Source organism: Netta rufina, assembly GCF_964035555.1.
Source record: "Netta rufina genome assembly, chromosome: Z".
NCBI classification, from domain to species: Eukaryota; Metazoa; Chordata; class Aves; order Anseriformes; family Anatidae; genus Netta; species Netta rufina.
This window is the reverse complement of record NC_140126.1, coordinates 39,905,414-39,925,014: the sequence shown is the minus strand read 5'-3', so window position 1 is coordinate 39,925,014 and position 19,601 is coordinate 39,905,414. Positions and strand designations below refer to the sequence as shown.

Genomic DNA, 19,601 nt, shown 5'->3' with positions numbered 1-19,601 from the left:
CTGCGATCAGGGACCTGGGAGTGTTTGTTGATGAAAAGCTCAACGTGAGCCGGCAATGTGCGCTTGCAGCCCAGAAAGCCAACCACATCCTGGGCTGCACCAAAAGCAGCGTGGCCAGCAGGGTGAGGGAGGTGATTGTCCCCCTCTGCTCTGCTCTCGTGAGACCCCATGTGGAGCACTGCATTCAGCTCTGGGGCCCCCAGCACAAGAAGGACATGGACCTGTTAGAGCAGGCCCAGAGGAGGGCCACAAGGATGATCGGAGGGCTGGAGCACCTCTCCTATGAAGACAGGCTGAGGGAGTTGGGGTTGTTCAGCCTGGAGAAGAGAAGGCTCTGGGGAGACCTTACAGCAGTCTGACAGTGCCTAAAGGGGGCCTACAGGAAGGTGGGGAGGGACTCCTTGTCAGCGATTGTATTGATTCAAGGAGTAAAGAATTTAGACTAAAAAAGGGTAGATTTAGATTAGAAACAAGGAAGAAATTCTTTACTCAGAGTATGATGAGGAGGTGGAACACGTTTCCCGGAGAAGCTGTGGATGCCCCATCCCTCCAAGTGTCCAAGGCCAGGCTGGATGGGGCTTTGGGCAAACTGGTCTGGTGGGAGGTGTCCCTGCCCATGGCAGGGGTTGGAACCGGGTTATCTTTAATGTCCCTCTCAACCTAAACCATTCTGTGATTCAATGTTATTTTCTGTCAGTACCATAGTTAATGTGGCTTTTTCTCTTTTTTTCCTCCCTAGAATCATTTATTGAAGTTGATGCGGATTTCCATACTAGAATACCAGTGGTGGTGTGCAGAGAAAAGCAAAGGTCTCTGTTGTCACTTTGTGTATTCTCATAGTATATTACTAAATAAATTGTGTGTACCAACATCTGACAAATGACATTTCAGTACTATATTATTACAGTTACATTGATCTTGAAACATAAACTAACACTCATGGGCAAGTCATTCCTAGTCTAGAATAAGAGTGTAAGGGTTGTTCTGGCCTCAGCTGAATATTTCTCAGTCCTTTCAACTGTTACGGTTTCCAGCATATACCTTTACTGTTCCATTTGGGATAACTGCTTAACAGGAGTTCCTTTGCTGCCTTCTGGATAACTTAGAAACTTCATTAAATTCAGGTTTTCTTTAAGGGCAAGATCAGCTTGCTTAACCTCACTACTATTTCACAAATTTTATTTTGCCCATGTACTTGATACCACTTAAGATTTATGCAACATTCTGTAAATACTTGCTGGTACAGGTATATAATCAGTTATTTGCTTCTACTTTGGTCTCTCACTGTTTGAAAGCATTTCTTGTTCTGTGGAAACAGTGTAGAAACTATTCTATGATGGGTGTCACGTGGGGAAAATTTTTTTGATTCATAAAGGAAATTGGTACTTTAAGTTTTCGTGTTGTTTTTTTTTTTAGTGAATTAATATAATTAGAATTGATGTAACTAGAAATGTACTTAATTTTGAATTGTACTTGAACACACTTTCACAGAAAGTTACAATGCATATATTTTCAATCTAATCATAAATTGGTTTTCTGTGGTTCTTTTAATGTAGACAAGCTGTCTTGGAAAGACTGTTAAATCTTTCATGGCAACCACCTTCTACAACGTTTTGTGAGATGTCTTCTAACCTACCACTCTTCTTACAATACCTTCAATATCTTTACTTTTTTTCTCTGTTTTTTAGTGGCCTTATTTGTAAAGTAAGTGCAGGGAATGATAATGCATATCTGACAACAAACCATTTGGCTACACTTGGAAAACTGGAACCTTCTGTTGTATCTTTAGTGATTGCCTTCAGGTACTGGGCAAAGGTAAGCGTTATTTTTATTCCCCCACCTGTGAAAATATTGAATGAAGGTTGGTACTGTGCTGATGAGACTGTACATACGGTTTAGAAAACAGTTGTGGAAATGTTCAGAGAGTTGGAAAAGGCATATATATTTTTTTATAAACTATAAGTTATACCTTGTTGTTTTATAATGTTCCAGTAAATTTCAGAAGTGGAATTTTCAGATTCAGTTACCGGCATGCAAGGCTATATGTGTCCTGCTCTTCTGTGTTACCAACACCAGAATGTATATGAAGTGGAATTGGTACTTTCATATAAACGTAATCCATCATGAAAAAAAAAAAAAGAAAGGAAAGCTGTTTGTTTCCATACGTAGATTAAAACCTTTCTTTTTCAAGATTTTATGTGTGTGCAGTTAAAATATGACTTACAAAAACGTAGAAAATCATTTGAACTTCAGTTGTATCCATGTAAAACAAGTCATCATTTTGAAAATGTTCAGTGTGCTGTTTTGCCAGCCTATGTATTCTGACTCTGCTGTATATTTGCAGACCAGAACTCTTAGCTGAGAAGTTTGTAGTAATGTTATCACTCCGGTAATGTTATGACTCCTCCGCTTAAGTGGAGGACGTGAATGTTCATGTCTCACAAGACAAGGTCAGAGATACCTGAGTTTCTCTCAGTATGTGTACTGTGGCAGACTTCTGAACAGGAATTAAAATGAGATTTTGCAAGTTGTCTCTTGAAACATCAGTGACTACACAATATATTTTTACAGTTGTGCTGCGTTGATCGTCCTGAAGAAGGAGGTTTGTCACCTTATGTGTTTGCATTAATGGTCATCTTCTTCCTGCAACAGAGGAAAGAGCCTTTTCTACCTGTCTACTTGGGATCTTGGGTATGTATATTAATAAACTGAATATTGTGAGTGAGAGGACAATCCTTTTCACTTTTGGTGATGGTATAACCTGTCAGCTTTTTGCTATACTGAGCAAGCTGTACACCAATCATTTCTGCTGGAACTCAGAAAGAATGTGATTTCAGCCATGCTACACTTAACCTTTATGTACTTGGCTGCAAGGATGCAGTTCACAACCATAGTCCCTGAATTAAGTATTACTGTTGACCCTTTAGTGAGTAAGGAGAGTAGGCCATTGAATAATGCAATTCATAACAACCCACTTCCTCATTTCTTCAGCCTTTCTTCCATACTCTTGAGAACTCTGAATTCATATAGCTATATCCCAAAACAGTGTCTTGGACTTTAACATCTAATGCTTCATTTCCAGTGAAGAATGTGTAGACCTCAGTTAGGGAGCACATTAGCTTAGTCCATTAGCACATTAGTCCGTGGGATCAGACTAGGGGTTTAAAGCATGTATTTCTTGACTTTAAAAGCCTGAGATGCATCCTAATATTAGGAGTGCTATTAGGGACAACATCTGGTTTTCCAGGACATCATTCAGCTGTTTGTACCCATGGCATGCATTTTTATTTGTACAGTCACCTGTTAATATTTAGTGTGCATGTTCTAGTTTCCATGAGCAATTACATGGGCCTTGCAGTTAATGATTTCTTTTGCTATGTGATTGACTCATTCCTAAAATTTCTTCACACTGTGCACTGAATGGGAGAAAATCCCTATAGTATATGACCATACAATTAAAATACATGTATTTATTGTACAGTGTGCCAAGACAAGGTTCAGTGAAATATGGATACCCTTCCAAAAGCACTGTGTCCTTGAGAGACTTTTTGTACAGAAGTTTAGGGAGAAGAGAGAAGCAGGCTGCGATACTTCCTAGGGCCTGAAACACCTATTTTTAAACTTTGTTGTATTTTGGCTTACTGCTATATGGGAAATGGTTTGAATTCATATAATGTTAACTTGTGTTGCTTTTCCTATTTCTTTTAGATTGAAGGATTCTCATTAAACAAATTAACTAATTTTCATATTAAAGAAGTTGAGAATGATGCTGTGGTTTGGCAGCATAACCCCCCTGATGATGCTGAAGTGCCACAAGAAACTTCGCCTAAAAGGGGCAAGGTGTGAACCATTTAATTTACTTCTGTAAAGTCTAGTGGTCTTTGCTGCTTTGGGGGGAGAAAAAAAGAGTTTTCTATTTTTGCGTTGGTTTTGTGTTGCAAAAACGTAAGATGAACTGGAAGGTTGCATAACTGACTAGTACCAGTACAAGGCTTACTATGCTTATCTCTTGCTGCTTAGAAGCTGGTAGGTGTTAATTCAATCTCCTTGATAAGACCTTGGGTTTTAATCTGTCGGGTAGGAAAATGAAGCAATTTCATTTCAGAATTAGGTCAAGCATATGAATGCTGTTTTCTCTTACTGATGTCATCTATCTGGACTTCTGTAAGGCCTTTGACATGGTCACACATGAAGACCTGATCTCCAAATTGGAGAAATGGATTTGAACGGTGGGACCATCCAGTGGATAAGGAAGGAGTTGGCTGGATGATCACACCCAGAGTTGTGGTCAATGGCTCCATGTCCAGGTGGAGGCTGGTGATGAGTGGTGTCCCTAAACAGTCTGTCATGACACCAGTGCAGTTTAATGTCTTTATCAATGGCATAGTGGGATTGAGAGCACCCTCAGCAAGTTTGCAGATGACAGCAAGCTGAGTGGTGCAGCTGATATAACAGAAGGAAGGGCTGCCATCCAAAGGGACCTGGACAAGCTGAAGAAGTGGGCCCATGTGAACCGCCTGAGGTTCAACAAGTCTACATGTGCATGCAAGGTGCTCTGCACCCTGACATGGACATGGACTGGGAGAAGATCTCATTGAGAGGAGCCCTGCAGAGAAGGACTTGAGGGTTCTGGTGGGTGATAAGCTCAATGTGAGGCAGCAGTATGTGCTTGCAGCCCAGGAGGCCAACTGCATCCTGGGCTGCATCGACAGAGGTGTGGCCAGCAGGTGGAGGGAAGTGATTGTGCCCCTCTGCTCTGCCCTTTTGAGGCCCCACCTGGAGTGCTGCATCCAGATCTGAGGCCCCCAGCACAGGAAAGATGTGGACCTGTTAGAACAGATACAGAGGAGGGCCATGAAAATGATTAGAGGGCCAGAGCACCTCTGTCTCAGAAAGGCTGAGAGAGCTGGTGATGTTCAGCCTGGAGAAAAAAAGGCTCTGAGGAGACCACATTGTATCCTTTCAGTACTTAAAGGGGGCTTATAAAAAAGATGGAGAGCAATTGTTTTCATGGGCAGATGGGGTTAGGACAAGGGGGGACATTTTTAAACTAAAGAGGGGAGATTTACGTTAGAGATTAGGGGTAAGTTTTTCTCTGTAAGGGTGGTGAGGCACTGAAACAGGTTGCCCAGAGAAGCTGTGAATGTCCCATCTCTTGGAAGTGTTCAAGGCTAATTTAGATGAAAACCTGGGCAACCTGATCCAATGGGTGGCATCTCTGCCTATGGCAGGGGGGTTGGAGTTAGATGATTTTTAAGGTCCCTTTCAACCCAAGCCATTCTATGATTCTATGATTAGTTTTGTAACTATTCTTAGAAAGCATTTATTTTCTAATAATTGTGTGGGCAACAGTGTTACTGTGTAGGTGCATGTTACAACATTGAGCAATAAAGTTTAGGCTCTAATCTATTCTGTCAAATGGGATTAGATATGGGTTTTATTTTTTGAAATTTATAAATTATGACACAGGCACTTAAATAAGCAATTGTTAATAATTGATACCTTTAACCATTGCTGCAGTCTTTCATTCTGAAGTATTACAGACAAGCTTATGCTATCATTTCTCTTCTGTTTTTCAATTTCTATTGCAATTGCAGGAGTATAGAAGCCGGTATCAATTTTGTAATACTACATTTCAGATGGAATACAAGGAAATTGAGCCATCTGATGTTATTCACAAATGCATGTTCTAGATTAGCAGATTTTTTAAGATCTCAGTACCTATGTATGCATTATATTATATAAGCTTTTTTTCTGTAATTGACAGGTTCCCTTAGTATTTGATTCAGGACAGCGGTGTTCAGCACCTGCTGGGCAGCTCTGGGTAGAACTGCTTCGTTTCTATGCCTTGGAGTTCAACATGCCTGATTTGGTTATTAGCATACGACTCAAAGAAACAGTGTCTCGTGAATTAAAGGACTGGCCTAAAAAGCGCATTGCTGTGGAAGGTATGTTATCAGACTGCATCAGTAGACTTTATAGAACTGTTACCTTTAATTTTTCAGTGTACGTTCTAGGCTATTAACATCATGCACAGTAACTTAGAATTCTTTAGCACTGAACACTGATTGATTCCCAATAATACGGTAGAACATGTTTTGGTATAATCAGTTTAGTATTTTGTTTGGCTATTTTTGCAGTATTATCAAAAGTAATATAAGTGGATTTAAAAAAAAAAAAAGAGAAGGGGAGGTAATGGAGGGAGGGAGTCTTCAGCACAATGCATAGACTTTATGTGCCTACACAAATCTTTAAAGTAATTAAAAATAGTAGGCTTATTTTTTAAGGATGTAAGTTATATTTTTTTTTAAAATAGGTTAACTTCTACACTGCTGATTCACTGTTTCTTTCTGCTAGACCCATATTCAGTCAAGAGGAATGTAGCAAGAACTTTGAACAGCCAACTAATGTATGAATATATTCTTCACTGCCTGAGAGCAACTTACAAGTACTTTGCCTTGCCTCACAAAAAAGATGTAAAATTGAGCAAAATGTCCTCTCCAAATGCCAATGAGGAGAAATCCCAAAATCTGGACCATGGAAATGATCCCATAAAGCATGAAAATTCTGACTTGCAAAGCTTGGATAATAGAATGAACACAGCAGTAGTGGAAGATCATGTAGTTGAAACCACAGATACTCCCCAGGCACATAAAACTGATTCTTCAAAGGCGTGTGATGGCTCAGAAAGCTTGACAGAAGAAGAATTAGTGGATGATATAAGTCATTTGGGAATTGCTCATGAAGATTCAGACTGCATAGTTGAGGAAGTTACTTCTGGAGATAATGAGGGATTTAAACCAAGTTGTGAGGAGACAGAGAGTGGAAATGAAGAAGAGGAGGAGGAAGAAGAACAAGAAAGAAGATGGAATATCTTGACTACTGAGCAGGGAATAGATGAAGACAGTGATAGTGGAGATCTTCCTGTTACAGTGATTGAGCATGATATAGAGACAAGCTGTAATTCAGACTTGGAAGGTTTTCAAAACACAGCACTTACAGAGAGTGATGAGTTCGGCTTAGAGTGCAGTGGTATAATTGATGACAAGATTGATGTTGATGAGGAGAGCACTGAAGGTACTGATGAACTGGATGAATCCCCACAAAAATTCATGTGTTCAACACAAAGTCAATTATCTGAAATGATTAACTCTGAGGAGGAGGAGGAAGAGGAGGAAGAATCAAGTCTTCTAAGCCAAGCAGTGTGTGGTGGTATCATGAGAGCTGAAGGTGAACTAGATAACACATTCCCTGGATCTGGAGATGAGGATGCACTGTCAGAGGAAGATGATGATTTGTCTGTTACCAATAAATATGAAGACAAACATTTGAAAGAAAATGTGGATGGATCCCAGAGGACCGATTTGAGTCAAGAAGATCTTACTGAAAAGGGAAGTCTTTTGGAAGAGAACGTAGGAATAGGACAGTGTTTAGAATCCGAACTCTTTTATGAATTTAGTAAAACAGCTTTTACAAAGGGCAAGGTAAGCAAGCTTTAACAGAACATAAGCATATTGCTTGTGTTCTGTTATCAGATATATGAAAGTACTGGTCGAATTCATTGAAGGGTTATACTTTTTAAAACCAATCTTGCTTTCTGTTCATGCAGTCTCCTACAGTAGTGTGTAGCTTGTGCAAACGGGAAGGTCACTTAAAGAGGGATTGTCCAGAAGACTTCAAGAAAATTGAGCTAGACCCACTGCCACCGCTGACACCCAAATTTTCAGTTATTCTAGATCAAGTTTGTGTCCAATGTTATCGTAAGTTTTTTCCTTTGCATATTGTGGGGAAGAAAAGGATTGTAAAAACCAATGTAATAACTACAGGCTAATGTTGTTATGGAGACCAGTTTATTTGCCACACTGCATCCTACTCTTACAGATATACTTCCTAAGATTTGTAAGGCTACAATAGGATTGTATCTAGAACTTGTATCTGGAGAAATACAAAACAATTCCACACACTGTCTGATTACTCAGGCATCTTAATATAAATATAAGAGTTTAGTTTGGGGTGGAATCTTTTGACTGATGCTTCTAAATAAACCATTTGAGTAATGGTTCTTAGTAAGCAAAGACTTCAATGTTCTAGAAGTCTTCTATGATCTAGAAGTATACTGTTTTATAACACTTCTCCACTTTTATTCTTTTCAGAGTGACACAACTTTCCTCCTTTCTCTCTCACCATTTCTGACCTGACAAAATGCATTATTTGTCTAATTAATGTTTTTCTTTGAACAGGTATTTCTATTCTTCTTCATCCTTGCTTTTTCCTTGATATTTGAATCTTCTCTTTCTTTTCTCTTCTCCCTGCTGTGTACCCCTCACTTTTTTATTTAAATCTTTGCCATTGATTCTTTCTACAGATCAGTTTACCTTAATTGTTTTTCACTTGTTTGTTTTTAAGAGGATTTTGCACCAAATACTATGGAGGATCAGGCTCGGGAACATATACGACAAAACTTGGAAAACTTCATTAGACTGGAATTCCCAGGTAATTTGGTAGTTCAAGCTTTATATTTATACTTTTTTACAATTTTTATTTATACTTTGTTGAGTTCATACTTGAGTGTTTTCCAATAAAACCTATCATAGTGTCATAATAAACATTTTAGTATTGAACATCTGTGTTGTTGCTTAGCACTACTATATATCATTACATTAATTTCTGTTATTTTCCATTACAATAGCCATTAATTAGTGCAGCTTAATATCTCAGTCTTGTCTATCATGCCCTGGACTCCCTTCCTGTTAACACAAATTTTATTTGTTTGAACAAAAAAGACATGCTCAAACTATGTCAGTTGTTGTTTATTTTTTATTAAAGAAAAACAAGGCCACACAGATTTTGTTTTAAGCCTTCTTGGACTGAGTCCTAAATGCAACAGTAGCAAGGAACAATGGCAAGCGAAGGAGAAAACCAAAGTAATAGTAGAACATTTTTATGATAGGTGGTTTAGCTGCATTCATTAACTAGGCTTTTTATTTATACAACAACAATAAGCTATTTATAGTCTTTAAGAACCTTCTTAGGATTCCTAATCCAAAGGCTTAAAAACAGTATTTTAGTTTATGAACGTGTTTCCATTTGTTTCAGTACTTCTTTGATTTTATATTTTTTTATATTTTGATTACTAAGACATGGAAAAGATGGTAGTACCTCAAAGACTGTGTATATCTATCTATCTATATGCACTTACATACATATATACATATTAGTCTGTGTATAAATACATTTTAAAATTTTGTACAGAGTCAGGAGAGTGATCCATATTGTCCTACCAAAAGTTACTGATTTTGAAATATTTTAAAATTCTGACCTGTCCTCAGACCGTAGTTGCTTGAAACTCTTCTTTTGTTTCTGAATTTTTATTTTTTTTTTGGATTTGTACCACCATTCAGTTCATAGTCTTTAAAAATTCACAGAATAAATTATTTTTTTGCTGGAGCCTAGTATGTTGACAGACGGGTCCCTTATTATGAAGTTTTCTTACAGAGAGCAATCTTGCATATTTTAGTAAGATTTCAGCCTATGCCTGCATGCTGATCATGTAACTACAGGACCACCTAATTTTTTTCTGAATCTCAGACTTCTCTTTTGAACCAATAAAAGCAGATATTTTTTTTCCAGGCTGATAGGAAATAAATTTTGAAGTACCATAGAAAAACAGTGTATTAAAACATTAAAAAGCATACAGTGGTTTGAAGGCTATTTATAGTTTGAGATTCTGTGTCAATGTGATTACAATCCATCACATCTTTTACAGGAACAAAGCTGAATTTGTTTGGTTCCTCAAAAAATGGCTTTGGCTTCAAACAAAGTGACCTTGATATCTGTATGACGATGGATGGGCTGGAAACAGCTGAGGTAGCTAGACAAGATTTTGTTGTTTTTCTAACAAATGCATGACTTTATTTATGTTGTACATATATTGTAGCAAATTTATCATTTTGTGAAAGCTTTCCAGATTAGAATAAAACACTAGTAGGTAGCACAAAAGTAATTTTTTTTTTTTGTATTGGTCTAGGCATGAGTTCAAGGAACTTCTCTTGGTAGTCAATTTTCTGAATTATGCACTAGCATAACTTTGCTGTGCAAATAAATAACACACTTTGTAGCACGAACAACTAGAAATGGAAGACAATGGAAAAGAACATAAATCTCCTTTCATGACTAAACTTTCATGACTAAAAACTTTAAAGTGTGTGCTGGGATACTGTCTAGTGTTGGGATATGAAACTCAATTGTCATTTAAGCTCATTTAAACTTAAGCAACTTTATTCTTAAGCAGCTTAAAGCTTAAATAGCAAGTAATAAAAGGCTCATCTGAAATACTTGTAGCAGATATTTCAGTTTTCACTTTTTTTTTTTTTATGTCTTAGGGACTTGATTGCATCAGAATCATTGAAGATTTAGCAAAAGTTCTCAAGAAACAGTCAGGTAACTGTTGAATATTAAAATAAGTGGTTCTGTTTGTGACTTCGACTGTTGTGATAAAGTTCTGCAGCACTGTAGATGGAAAATCGTTAATAAAAAACTGTACTGATGGAAGTTAATATTAGAGTAAGAGTACACATTGTAGATATTTGGATTTATTTGCACATGCAGGTTTTAAGGTTACGGTGTTTTAAAACTGCATCTGAATAGGACAGATGTTAGATTCATAACTTAAATGCATAAGAACAAGCTTTAAGTTTGAGACTTCAAGCTAGTAGTTATGTCATGTGTTCAGTGCCTAAGAAGGTAATGGTAAAAGGTAGTCTAATTACACTAGATGTTCTGCTCAATCTACAAGAAAATACTCTTTTGTTTTGCTTGTTTTAGTTTATCTTAAATGACTTTTATTAGTGGAGTAAACTGTAACTCTGATCTCTTTAAGTTTATTTTTGTTATATTTTGACTGATCTTTGTTTGATTGGGGAGCACTCATGTATTTGTATATAATATATTTAGTATATTTGTAGTGTTTAACAAATGCCTAAAGTCAGTGTTAAAATATAAGTAATACAAATTTTGGTATCAACTAAGATTTTATTTTGTAGCATTCTTACTATGGGCTTAGTTGTAAAGCATTCTATACTGTTAATGAACGTATTGCAACCATGTAGTAATTAAACATTTCCTCCTAGGTCTCAGAAATGTCTTGCCTATAACAACAGCTAAAGTCCCAATTGTCAAATTTTTCCATGTCAGAAGTGGTCTTGAAGTAGACATCAGTTTATATAACACTCTGGTAAGGTTATCTGCTTTTCAACAGAAAAATGTGGGACTACTTCTTGAGGATGAAATGATAGCTTTGTTGAGGTTCAGTAGTCAAATGTTTCCAGTTACCTGTTTCTGTTTTATATTGCCAAGCCAAGGGATTTTTTGTTTTGGTTTGGTTTAACTGAGTGCAGTCAATGGACATCTACATGTATAAGACAATATATTAGTTGCTCAGTAAGAATAAGCAGTAGAGTTCTAGGTGTTTAATGCTTTCTGTAAATCAGAAAGACAAATAAATGCAACTTCAGCATTCCCATCCCTCACTTCCCATCACAGCTCTTGTGTAACATTTGAGACGTGGGACAGTGGTTTAGAATCCAGCTTCAGAAAAAAAGACCTTGGCTGGATATTTTACATAAGTCTTGTTGTCCTGGTTTCAGTTAGAACAGAATTAATTTTCTTCCTAGTAGCTGGTGGAATGCTGTGTTTTGGCTTAGGATGAGAAGAGTGCTGATAACACCCCGATGTTTTCATTGTTGCAGAGCAGTGCTTATACCAAGCCAAGGACATCTCAGCCTTTCGCTCTGTCCTGCCAACAGGCAGGCTGGGGATGCAGTAAGAGCTGGGAGGGGACAGACCCAGGACAGCTGACCCAAACTAGCCAAAGGGGTATTCCATACCATCTGGGGTCATGCTAAACAATATATAGGGGTGGCTAGCCGGGGGGAGGGGGCCGGACTGCTCGGGGTTAGGCTGGGCATCGGTCAGCAGGTGGTGAGCAATTGCATTGTGCATCACTTGTTTGTACATATTATTATTACTTTCCTATTATCACCATTGTAACATTATTATTATTATTGTTATTATTATTTTGTTATTATTATTTTCCTGTCTTATTAAACTGTCTTTATCTCAACTCACGGGCTTCACTTTCCATTTCTCTCCCCCGTCCCAGAGAGGGAGGGGGGAGGGTGAGCGAACAGCTGCGTGGTATTTAGCTGCCAGCCGGGTTAAACCACGACACTTGTTTATTTCAATGTCTCTGTAGTTAAGTAGCCAGTTCCTTGCAGCATCAAAGAAAAGTAAGTTTTAGAGTGAAGCATTAAACTTTATGAAGCTTCTGTTTGAGCCCAAGGGGAATCTTGAGGAAGATACCTCAACCAATAAGTAAGTCTGAAACTCTGTTCTAGAAGTTACACGTTCAGACGGGTCAGTAGATGGCTCTCACATTCTGAAATGAAATCTTTTCACACATGATCTTACTTTTTACCAAAAATTTGGAAAATGGAGTAGTAGATGAATTCTTCCCTTCCTGAAATCCTGTTCTGTGAATGCTGCTTTTTACCACTTCTGAGCAGATGAAGGTTGTTTGTCAGCTTTTTAACAGAGCAGGTGATAACCTCATGGTCGTATGCTTCCTTTCTCAGTAAACACTTTACTACACAGGGCTTCACCTGTGTTTGTTGAGCACACTACTCTGAAGACTTCTTGTGCACAAACTCATTACTATTTTAAAATAAATTAGAATGGAAGAAGTATGCATGTATACATGTACTCAGTCTACAGTGCTCTGAATCATTCGTTGACTTTTACTCTCTTGACTTAAAAAAAAAAATGTGTTCTCAGCTTATTCCCTCATTTCTTCAGAGCTTCTGTATTTTGTACATGACTTTCTTATTTTCATAGGCCTTGCATAATACAAGACTCCTGTCATCATATTCAGCCATTGATCCTAGAGTAAAATTTTTGTGCTACACAATGAAAGTCTTTACAAAGGTGAGTTTGTTTCTGACATTCTAGAAGCAGTAATGCTTGCAGCAAGAGATAATAACCACAAAAGATGTAATTTGTTTCTTTTTTTCTAGATGTGTGACATTGGAGATGCATCTCGAGGTAGCCTTTCTTCTTACGCATATACTCTTATGGTGCTTTATTTTCTTCAACAGAGAAATCCACCTGTCATCCCTGTTCTTCAAGAGGTACAGTGTATCAAAAGAAATGAGTATCTGTACACAGTATTGACCAGAAGAATGTCAGTGATGAATCTTAAAGGGCTCTTCTAACGAGTTTAATACTATCTTTTCAGATCTACAAAGAACCAAAAAAGCCTGAAATTTTAGTTGATGGTTGGAACGTTTATTTCTTTGATAAGATAGAAGAGTTGGTGAGTAAATCAGAAAAGTGAATTCGAAATGGTGCTACCTGTAGCTCTGCAAATGAAAAATAATTCAATTTAAGAAACATTATCCTCAAATGTGGTGGTTGAATAAAGAAATGTAACTGGAGTAGCTATTCCTTTGAAAATCCCAGTGTGAAGCTTTCTGAATATAGTCGATTGTATTCAACTCAGTAATGCAAGCATCTGTACAACAGCAAAAACACCAAAAAAAAAAAAAAACCTGCATAATCTGCAAAAAAGAGATTTAAAAGAAATTACATTAAGGTGTTAATCGTGATTAGTTGTTGGATGTGCCATATTACTGGGTAGAGAATTCCTTCAAGTATAAGCTACATATACAGGCAATAGTTGGTTAAATCTGTTGAATAGTTTTGTATTAAGTGAGCACTTGAAGTGAATTAATAATTCTTTCGGAAAACAGGCAAAATTTAATGTTAGAAATATTATTAATTCTCCACTTTAATCATTAATGTTTAAAAAATACACCACTTTAAAATCAATATTCGTCTATTAATACCAATTGTGAAGGGAAGTACTCTGGAGTAACTGAATCATGTTTCTTTATAGAATAAAGCTTGCCTTGTTGGAGTTCCAAGTTACAATGTTATTCTGCCTAATGTAAGTATTTAAAATTAAAATATTTCTGTCGTTTTCAGCCAGATGTTTGGCCTGACTTTGGCAAAAACACTGAATCTGTTGGGCAACTGTGGCTGGGACTTCTCCGTTTTTACACTGAAGAATTTGATTTTAAAGAACATGTCATCTGCATTAGGAGAAAGAATCTACTTACAACTTTCAAGAAGCAGTGGACCTCCAAATACATTGTAATTGAAGGTAAAAGCACATAATGTACACATGTGGAATTGCTTTCATGCCCACATGAAAAAAGTGATCTTTTCACATGGCTTTCTTATTTTTCTGTGACTAGATTTCAAGTTGCTATTTCTTCGTGTTTTAAAGTCTGTATAAAAATTCCCATTGAGTTTCACTATTGCTAAAAGTTCTTTTTTTCTCTACCTGGAAAGAAGCTACAAAGCAGACTTCATACCTGGAGATTTTCTCACTGACACTAATTTTTGCAGAGTCCATATTTGAACAACTGATTTAATGCTATGTATGTATTACACTGCTAATACCAAGGTCTCGATCAAGAAAATACAGTGATCCATTTCAGAAGTGTTTCCTAAGCCATTTTCTGACCCATGTGACTTTCATGACTTACAACTTACTCTTTCATAGTATTGTAGAATATCCCAAGTTGGAAGAGACCCACAAGGATCAAGTCCAATTCATGGCTCCACACAGGATCACCCCAAAATCAAACCATATGTCTGACAGTATCCAAACGCTTCTTGAACTTTGGCAGGCTTGGTGCCATGACTACTTTACTGGGCAGGCTGTCCCACTGCCCAACCCTGTCCCAGCTCCATGCCGTTCCCTCGGGTTCTGTCGCTGTCCCCAGAGAGTAGAGCTCAGCACCTGCCCCTCCGCTCCCCTTGTGAGGGAGCTGCAGGCCGCCATGAGGCTTCCCCTCAGCCTGCTCTGCTCGGGGCTGGTCAAACCAAGGGGCCTCAGCTGCTCCTCATATGTCATCTCCTCCAGGCCCTTCACCATCTTTGTTGCCCTTCTTCGGGCACTCTCTAATAGTTTTTTGTCCTCTTGTATTGTGCACCCAAAATTGGGTGCATTACTTGAGGTGAGACTGCACCAGTGTAGAGCAGAGCAGGACAATCAATTTCCTTGACTGTCTAGCTATACCATGCTTAATGCACTCCAGAATACTCAAGTCACTTTAGAGATGGACTGCAGTAATCCTGTGTCCATGGAGTTTTTCTATAAGTTTGAAGACATTTTAATTTCAGTGTATTAATTGAGCATTGTGAAATAGCTGCCTTGGCTTATCCATGTGTTATACATGTCTTGCTGATCTTACCCTGGACTTCAATAATGTCTATAATGCTTTTTATGCAGACCCCTTTGATTTGAATCACAATCTTGGAGCTGGATTGTCAAGAAAAAGTAAGTTTCCTGTTGACAAATTTGTGTACAAAGTGACAATCTTGTCTTAAATCTTATTTTCCAGGCTTGCTTGGTGTTTCATAATGTTTTCTCTTTTTTGTTTCCCTAGTGACGAATTTTATAATGAAGGCTTTTATCAATGGCAGAAGGGTATTTGGTACTCCTGTAAAAATATTTCCTAAAGAGTATCAATCAAAAATGGTAAGCTGCTTCTAAGAGAAGTATGTACATGCTCTTGGATGTATAACTTATCACTTGTGGGAACATGGTTACAGTCTCCTTATGTTCTCTCCTAAATTTCAACAGTTCTCTAATAAATCTGTATAGTCATTATTAAATACTGCTTTCATGTCGTATAAAATGTGGATGCATGCAGAATACTGATAAACTGAGATATTCACTGTGCAGATTTTTCAGTATTTTAGTCTCTATCAAAAACAGCTTACCATTCTTTAAGACTGTGTTTTTAAAAAGAACTTGCAGACTTGGTAGTTGGCAAGCTGCCTGTGAAGAAGAGGCAGCAGTGGACAGTTAATCTCATCAGGTTTCTCAGGAGTTCAGCTACACACAAAAGGTTTATACTTTTTCAGAAATCCTACTGTAGTTCAAAATTTGTTTATCTGTTTTGATTGCCAAGTGTTTCGATTTGCAATTTAAATGCATCTTTTTTTCTTTTCTTTGTTTTCAGGAGTACTTCTTTGATCCAGAAGTACTCACAGAAGGAGAATTAGCACCAAATGACAGATGCTGCAGAATTTGTGGTAAAATTGGCCACTTCATGAAAGATTGTCCCTTGAGAAGAAAGTGAGTATAGTTCTGGGATCTGTGTGCAACGTTTCCTTAGGTTTGTTTAGAAGGAAGATTAGAATAGAATCTTCCTTCTAAAAATTAGAATTTTTAGAAAATTAGAATTTGTGCAAGCTAAAGCTGCACAAATGCAGCTATATTCTGTACAGCATTAGAGCAAAAGTCAACGCATCTGTCCAGACACTGCAAATAGGAGGTGCTGTTTATGGAAGGCACACTAGTTGGCTGTTTTCTGGAATCTCTTCTCTTTCATACCACCATCATTCCAGTTGCTGAATAAGAGATGATTGAGCATGCACCTGCTCTGGTGGTAGTCATTTGTGGACTGGAGTTATTTACAATTTTATCTTTTTAAGTTGTTCTTCTGAACCTGATTCTCCTGTTTACCTTCTTTGGTAACTAGTTCCAGAAGTATGCTAAATGCTGTGTAAACTAGTACTTTCTTTTACCTCTTTTAAACCAAACTCAGTTTCATGAACATTTCATAGGCATAGCGTTGTAGGATTTAGTCAGTAATGATACGACCTTCATGAGTTTGTAAGCCATGATTGTGCTTCTTTCCTTCTAGCTTCTTTCCAAGCTTGTGCCTTGGCCTTTTTTAATATTTCCTCTTTAGACAGTTGCTCCTTTCAGTTTAGCTGCCTTTCCCTGTGCCTTCTTTATCTCCACTACTTCCTTCTTAAAGGATTGAGACCAGATCAACATGCAGTACTCAGATGTTGGCACATCATGGTTTTACGTAGAAAAAAAAAATGTATATATGATGATAAACATCAACCTTTTTGGCCAATACTGTTTGTCAGTTAGTTGTTATGGTTTTTTTTTTTTGAGATTGCTTTAAATTTTTTTCCAAGATGTCTTTTCTTAGTTCTAATTGCCAGTTCCAAGTTCAACATTGTATGGACATGATTTAGAGCTTGTATAACCGGATGCATTATTCACAGTTTATCTATGTTGACGCTTGTCTGCTATCATTTTGACGACTCATTCAGTTTCTTCCAGTTGCTTTCCCTTAGTGCTGCATCTGTGTGAACAAAGGAGCTTATTGTCATCTTCAGACTCGGAATATTGCTCCTTCTCCAGGTCATAGATAAAAAGATAAATAAACCCAGTAATGATACCTGTGTCCTTGCTAATAGGCAACACTGTAAGTCACTTTGAACATTAGAATCTTCTCCCAGATTTTTAGAGATACTGTGAATGTACACGGTTTGGGAAGGAAGGAAGCTAGATCTCTGATAAAATTGTACAAGAATGATATCCTATTTTTATCTGTTAGCATTTTGCTTGGTGTTTCTTTTCTTCCACTGTCTTTACACCTACAGCACACAGATCTTCCTACAGACATTTTTATGTTTTTGAGATACAATTATTAGTTTTTGACCTGTATTGTAATATAATTGCAAAGTTAAATCATTAAATGCATTTTATATCAGTATAGGACTGTTTGTTGGGAGAGTCAAAGGAATTAACTTTATTTGACCATCTGAGGAAATACATGAAATACATTTACTGTGCGTATGCGATGCTTGTGGGTTTTTTTCTTCCATGTATGTATAGTATAAGGTGTATGAACTCTGTAGCCTTTTCCTCTTGTAGAGTAAGGCGGCAACGTGATTATGAAGATAGCAAAAATCAGAGGTACCCAGAGAACAAAGAGAAAAGAAGCAGAGAGGACAAAGAAACCCAGAACAAAACAACAGAAAAAGAAAGCTCAGTGAAAGAGGGAAAGTTGCATCCATTTACACCTCTGAAGAGCAAACCAACAAGGGGGATAGTGGAAACTGGAAGAGAAAAGAGTCCCAGGCAATCAGCAGAGAAGTGGAAGCGTCTAGAAGACAGAGAGTTAAGAGATAAACGTTGTTTCATCTGTGGAAGAGAGGGTCATATCAAAAAGGAGTGTCCACAGTATAAAGCAGCTGCAGGTATGAAGCTGATCAACCTGAGTAGCTTAGGCAGAATTTACTGTTTGGGAATTTTTAATGGTGTTGACTAATAGGTAAAGGTTTTTGGTTTGAATTGCATCACATGAATGCTGTCTCATGTTTTAAAAATGTAGTCACACTTGGTCAGTTTTCCCTTCCTCATGTACCTTTCAAAACTCTGCCATATCCTCAGATGTGACATAGTTTCTCTTAGCAGGTAAGATGGAAGTTAAAAAAAAAAAAAAAAAAAAAAAAAAAAGAGTAGAGTGTTATGTTGAAATTGCTTTCATTGTCCTCTCTACATAAGAGTTTGCTAACATTTCAAATTACAGCTTCTATTTTGGTGCACTGAAATAGCAGTAAAAGCTAGCTTATAGCTCTTCCCATCATCTTCCCATACACAAAATATTTAGTGACCACAATGTCACTAAATAAAATAAATTGCTCAGATAAAATACTGTGAATGAAATAAAATAAAGTGTTCCTCCTTAATTGATCGTTTTTCCTGGAGTCAAATTGTAACTTCGAGTTTAAAAAAAAAAATAAAATTACAAAAGGGCCCCACGCCTAGATCTTTACTGACAGACTTGAACAAAACAGTGAACTGCTAAGCAGTATCTAAGTCATCCTTCAGATTAGACAGATCTCTCATCATCTGTGTTGTAAATGAAAATCACTCTGTAATAAAAGTGAATTTCTTTAAGATGATGAATGGTACTTTCAGCTAGCTTCCAAAGGAACACAGCATTACGGTTTTCCCTTAAGTAAACCTAAGAGCATTTAAATTCATACTATAGAAAAAGTGCTCTACAGATTGCTCAGTACTTGACATTTTAAAGTAAAAATCAGGAATCTGTTGCATAAACATCATTTCGAACCAGCTTTTCTCTCTTAGCAAAAACGTTCTTTATAGCTCAGGTAAGGAGACTCGTAATCAGATGTATTTAGCAGAAGAGGGCATAAGACTGTGCTACCAAAATACTGGAAGTGGTAGGAAAATGGTTGCAAATATATTGAGAACTTTCAGAGTATTTGGAAGTATTCTTAATTTGATAAACCACTAGAAGTAATTGGAGGACAAAAAAGATGTTTATAAAGTAAGGCCATCCAGCTTCTGATATTTTGAAGGTGCATGTCAAATTTAAATTTAACTTTTGAGTTTCTTTATCTTTGAGCATATCTTGCCACCATTTCATGTGCCGTCATGCTGAGTTTTGCTGTGGTATGTCTGACTGTTTTGTAGTCACTGATGGGAATGATGGGTGTTTTGGGAATTACTATATTTGAATTTGAAGAGGGGGAAAATTGGTCTTGGTTGTGCTTTTGTTTTTTGCTTGCTTAGTGCCTGAAGTGTTCTCTGTAGTTGAGTAGAAGACTACGAAGGAGTGTACCCAGGAGATCTAATTTTTGTTCCTTGCTGTGCTACAAACATTCTATGGGACTTTGGACAGTTCTCTTAACCCCAT

The 19,601-nt window shown here is 37.4% G+C and overlaps 1 protein-coding gene across 3 annotated transcripts in view; it reads left to right on the top strand.

Moving 5' to 3' along the window:
- The window catches only part of TUT7 (terminal uridylyl transferase 7), a 34,206-nt gene that overhangs the window by 11,808 nt on the left and 2,797 nt on the right, over window positions 1–19,601 (top strand). For all 3 annotated transcript variants that reach the window (XM_084304878.1, XM_084304879.1, XM_084304877.1), the window contains exons 8-26: window positions 740–809; window positions 1,689–1,815; window positions 2,572–2,691; window positions 3,709–3,840; window positions 5,768–5,948; window positions 6,358–7,484; window positions 7,610–7,760; window positions 8,407–8,493; window positions 9,767–9,867; window positions 10,383–10,440; window positions 11,130–11,233; window positions 12,892–12,981; window positions 13,071–13,184; window positions 13,292–13,369; window positions 14,041–14,218; window positions 15,356–15,403; window positions 15,513–15,604; window positions 16,092–16,207; window positions 17,810–18,135. In XM_084304878.1, coding sequence (XP_084161004.1) covers window positions 740–809; window positions 1,689–1,815; window positions 2,572–2,691; window positions 3,709–3,840; window positions 5,768–5,948; window positions 6,358–7,484; window positions 7,610–7,760; window positions 8,407–8,493; window positions 9,767–9,867; window positions 10,383–10,440; window positions 11,130–11,233; window positions 12,892–12,981; window positions 13,071–13,184; window positions 13,292–13,369; window positions 14,041–14,218; window positions 15,356–15,403; window positions 15,513–15,604; window positions 16,092–16,207; window positions 17,810–18,135 — 3,300 coding nt within the window. The remainder of the gene's footprint in view (window positions 1–739; window positions 810–1,688; window positions 1,816–2,571; window positions 2,692–3,708; window positions 3,841–5,767; window positions 5,949–6,357; window positions 7,485–7,609; window positions 7,761–8,406; window positions 8,494–9,766; window positions 9,868–10,382; window positions 10,441–11,129; window positions 11,234–12,891; window positions 12,982–13,070; window positions 13,185–13,291; window positions 13,370–14,040; window positions 14,219–15,355; window positions 15,404–15,512; window positions 15,605–16,091; window positions 16,208–17,809; window positions 18,136–19,601) is intronic.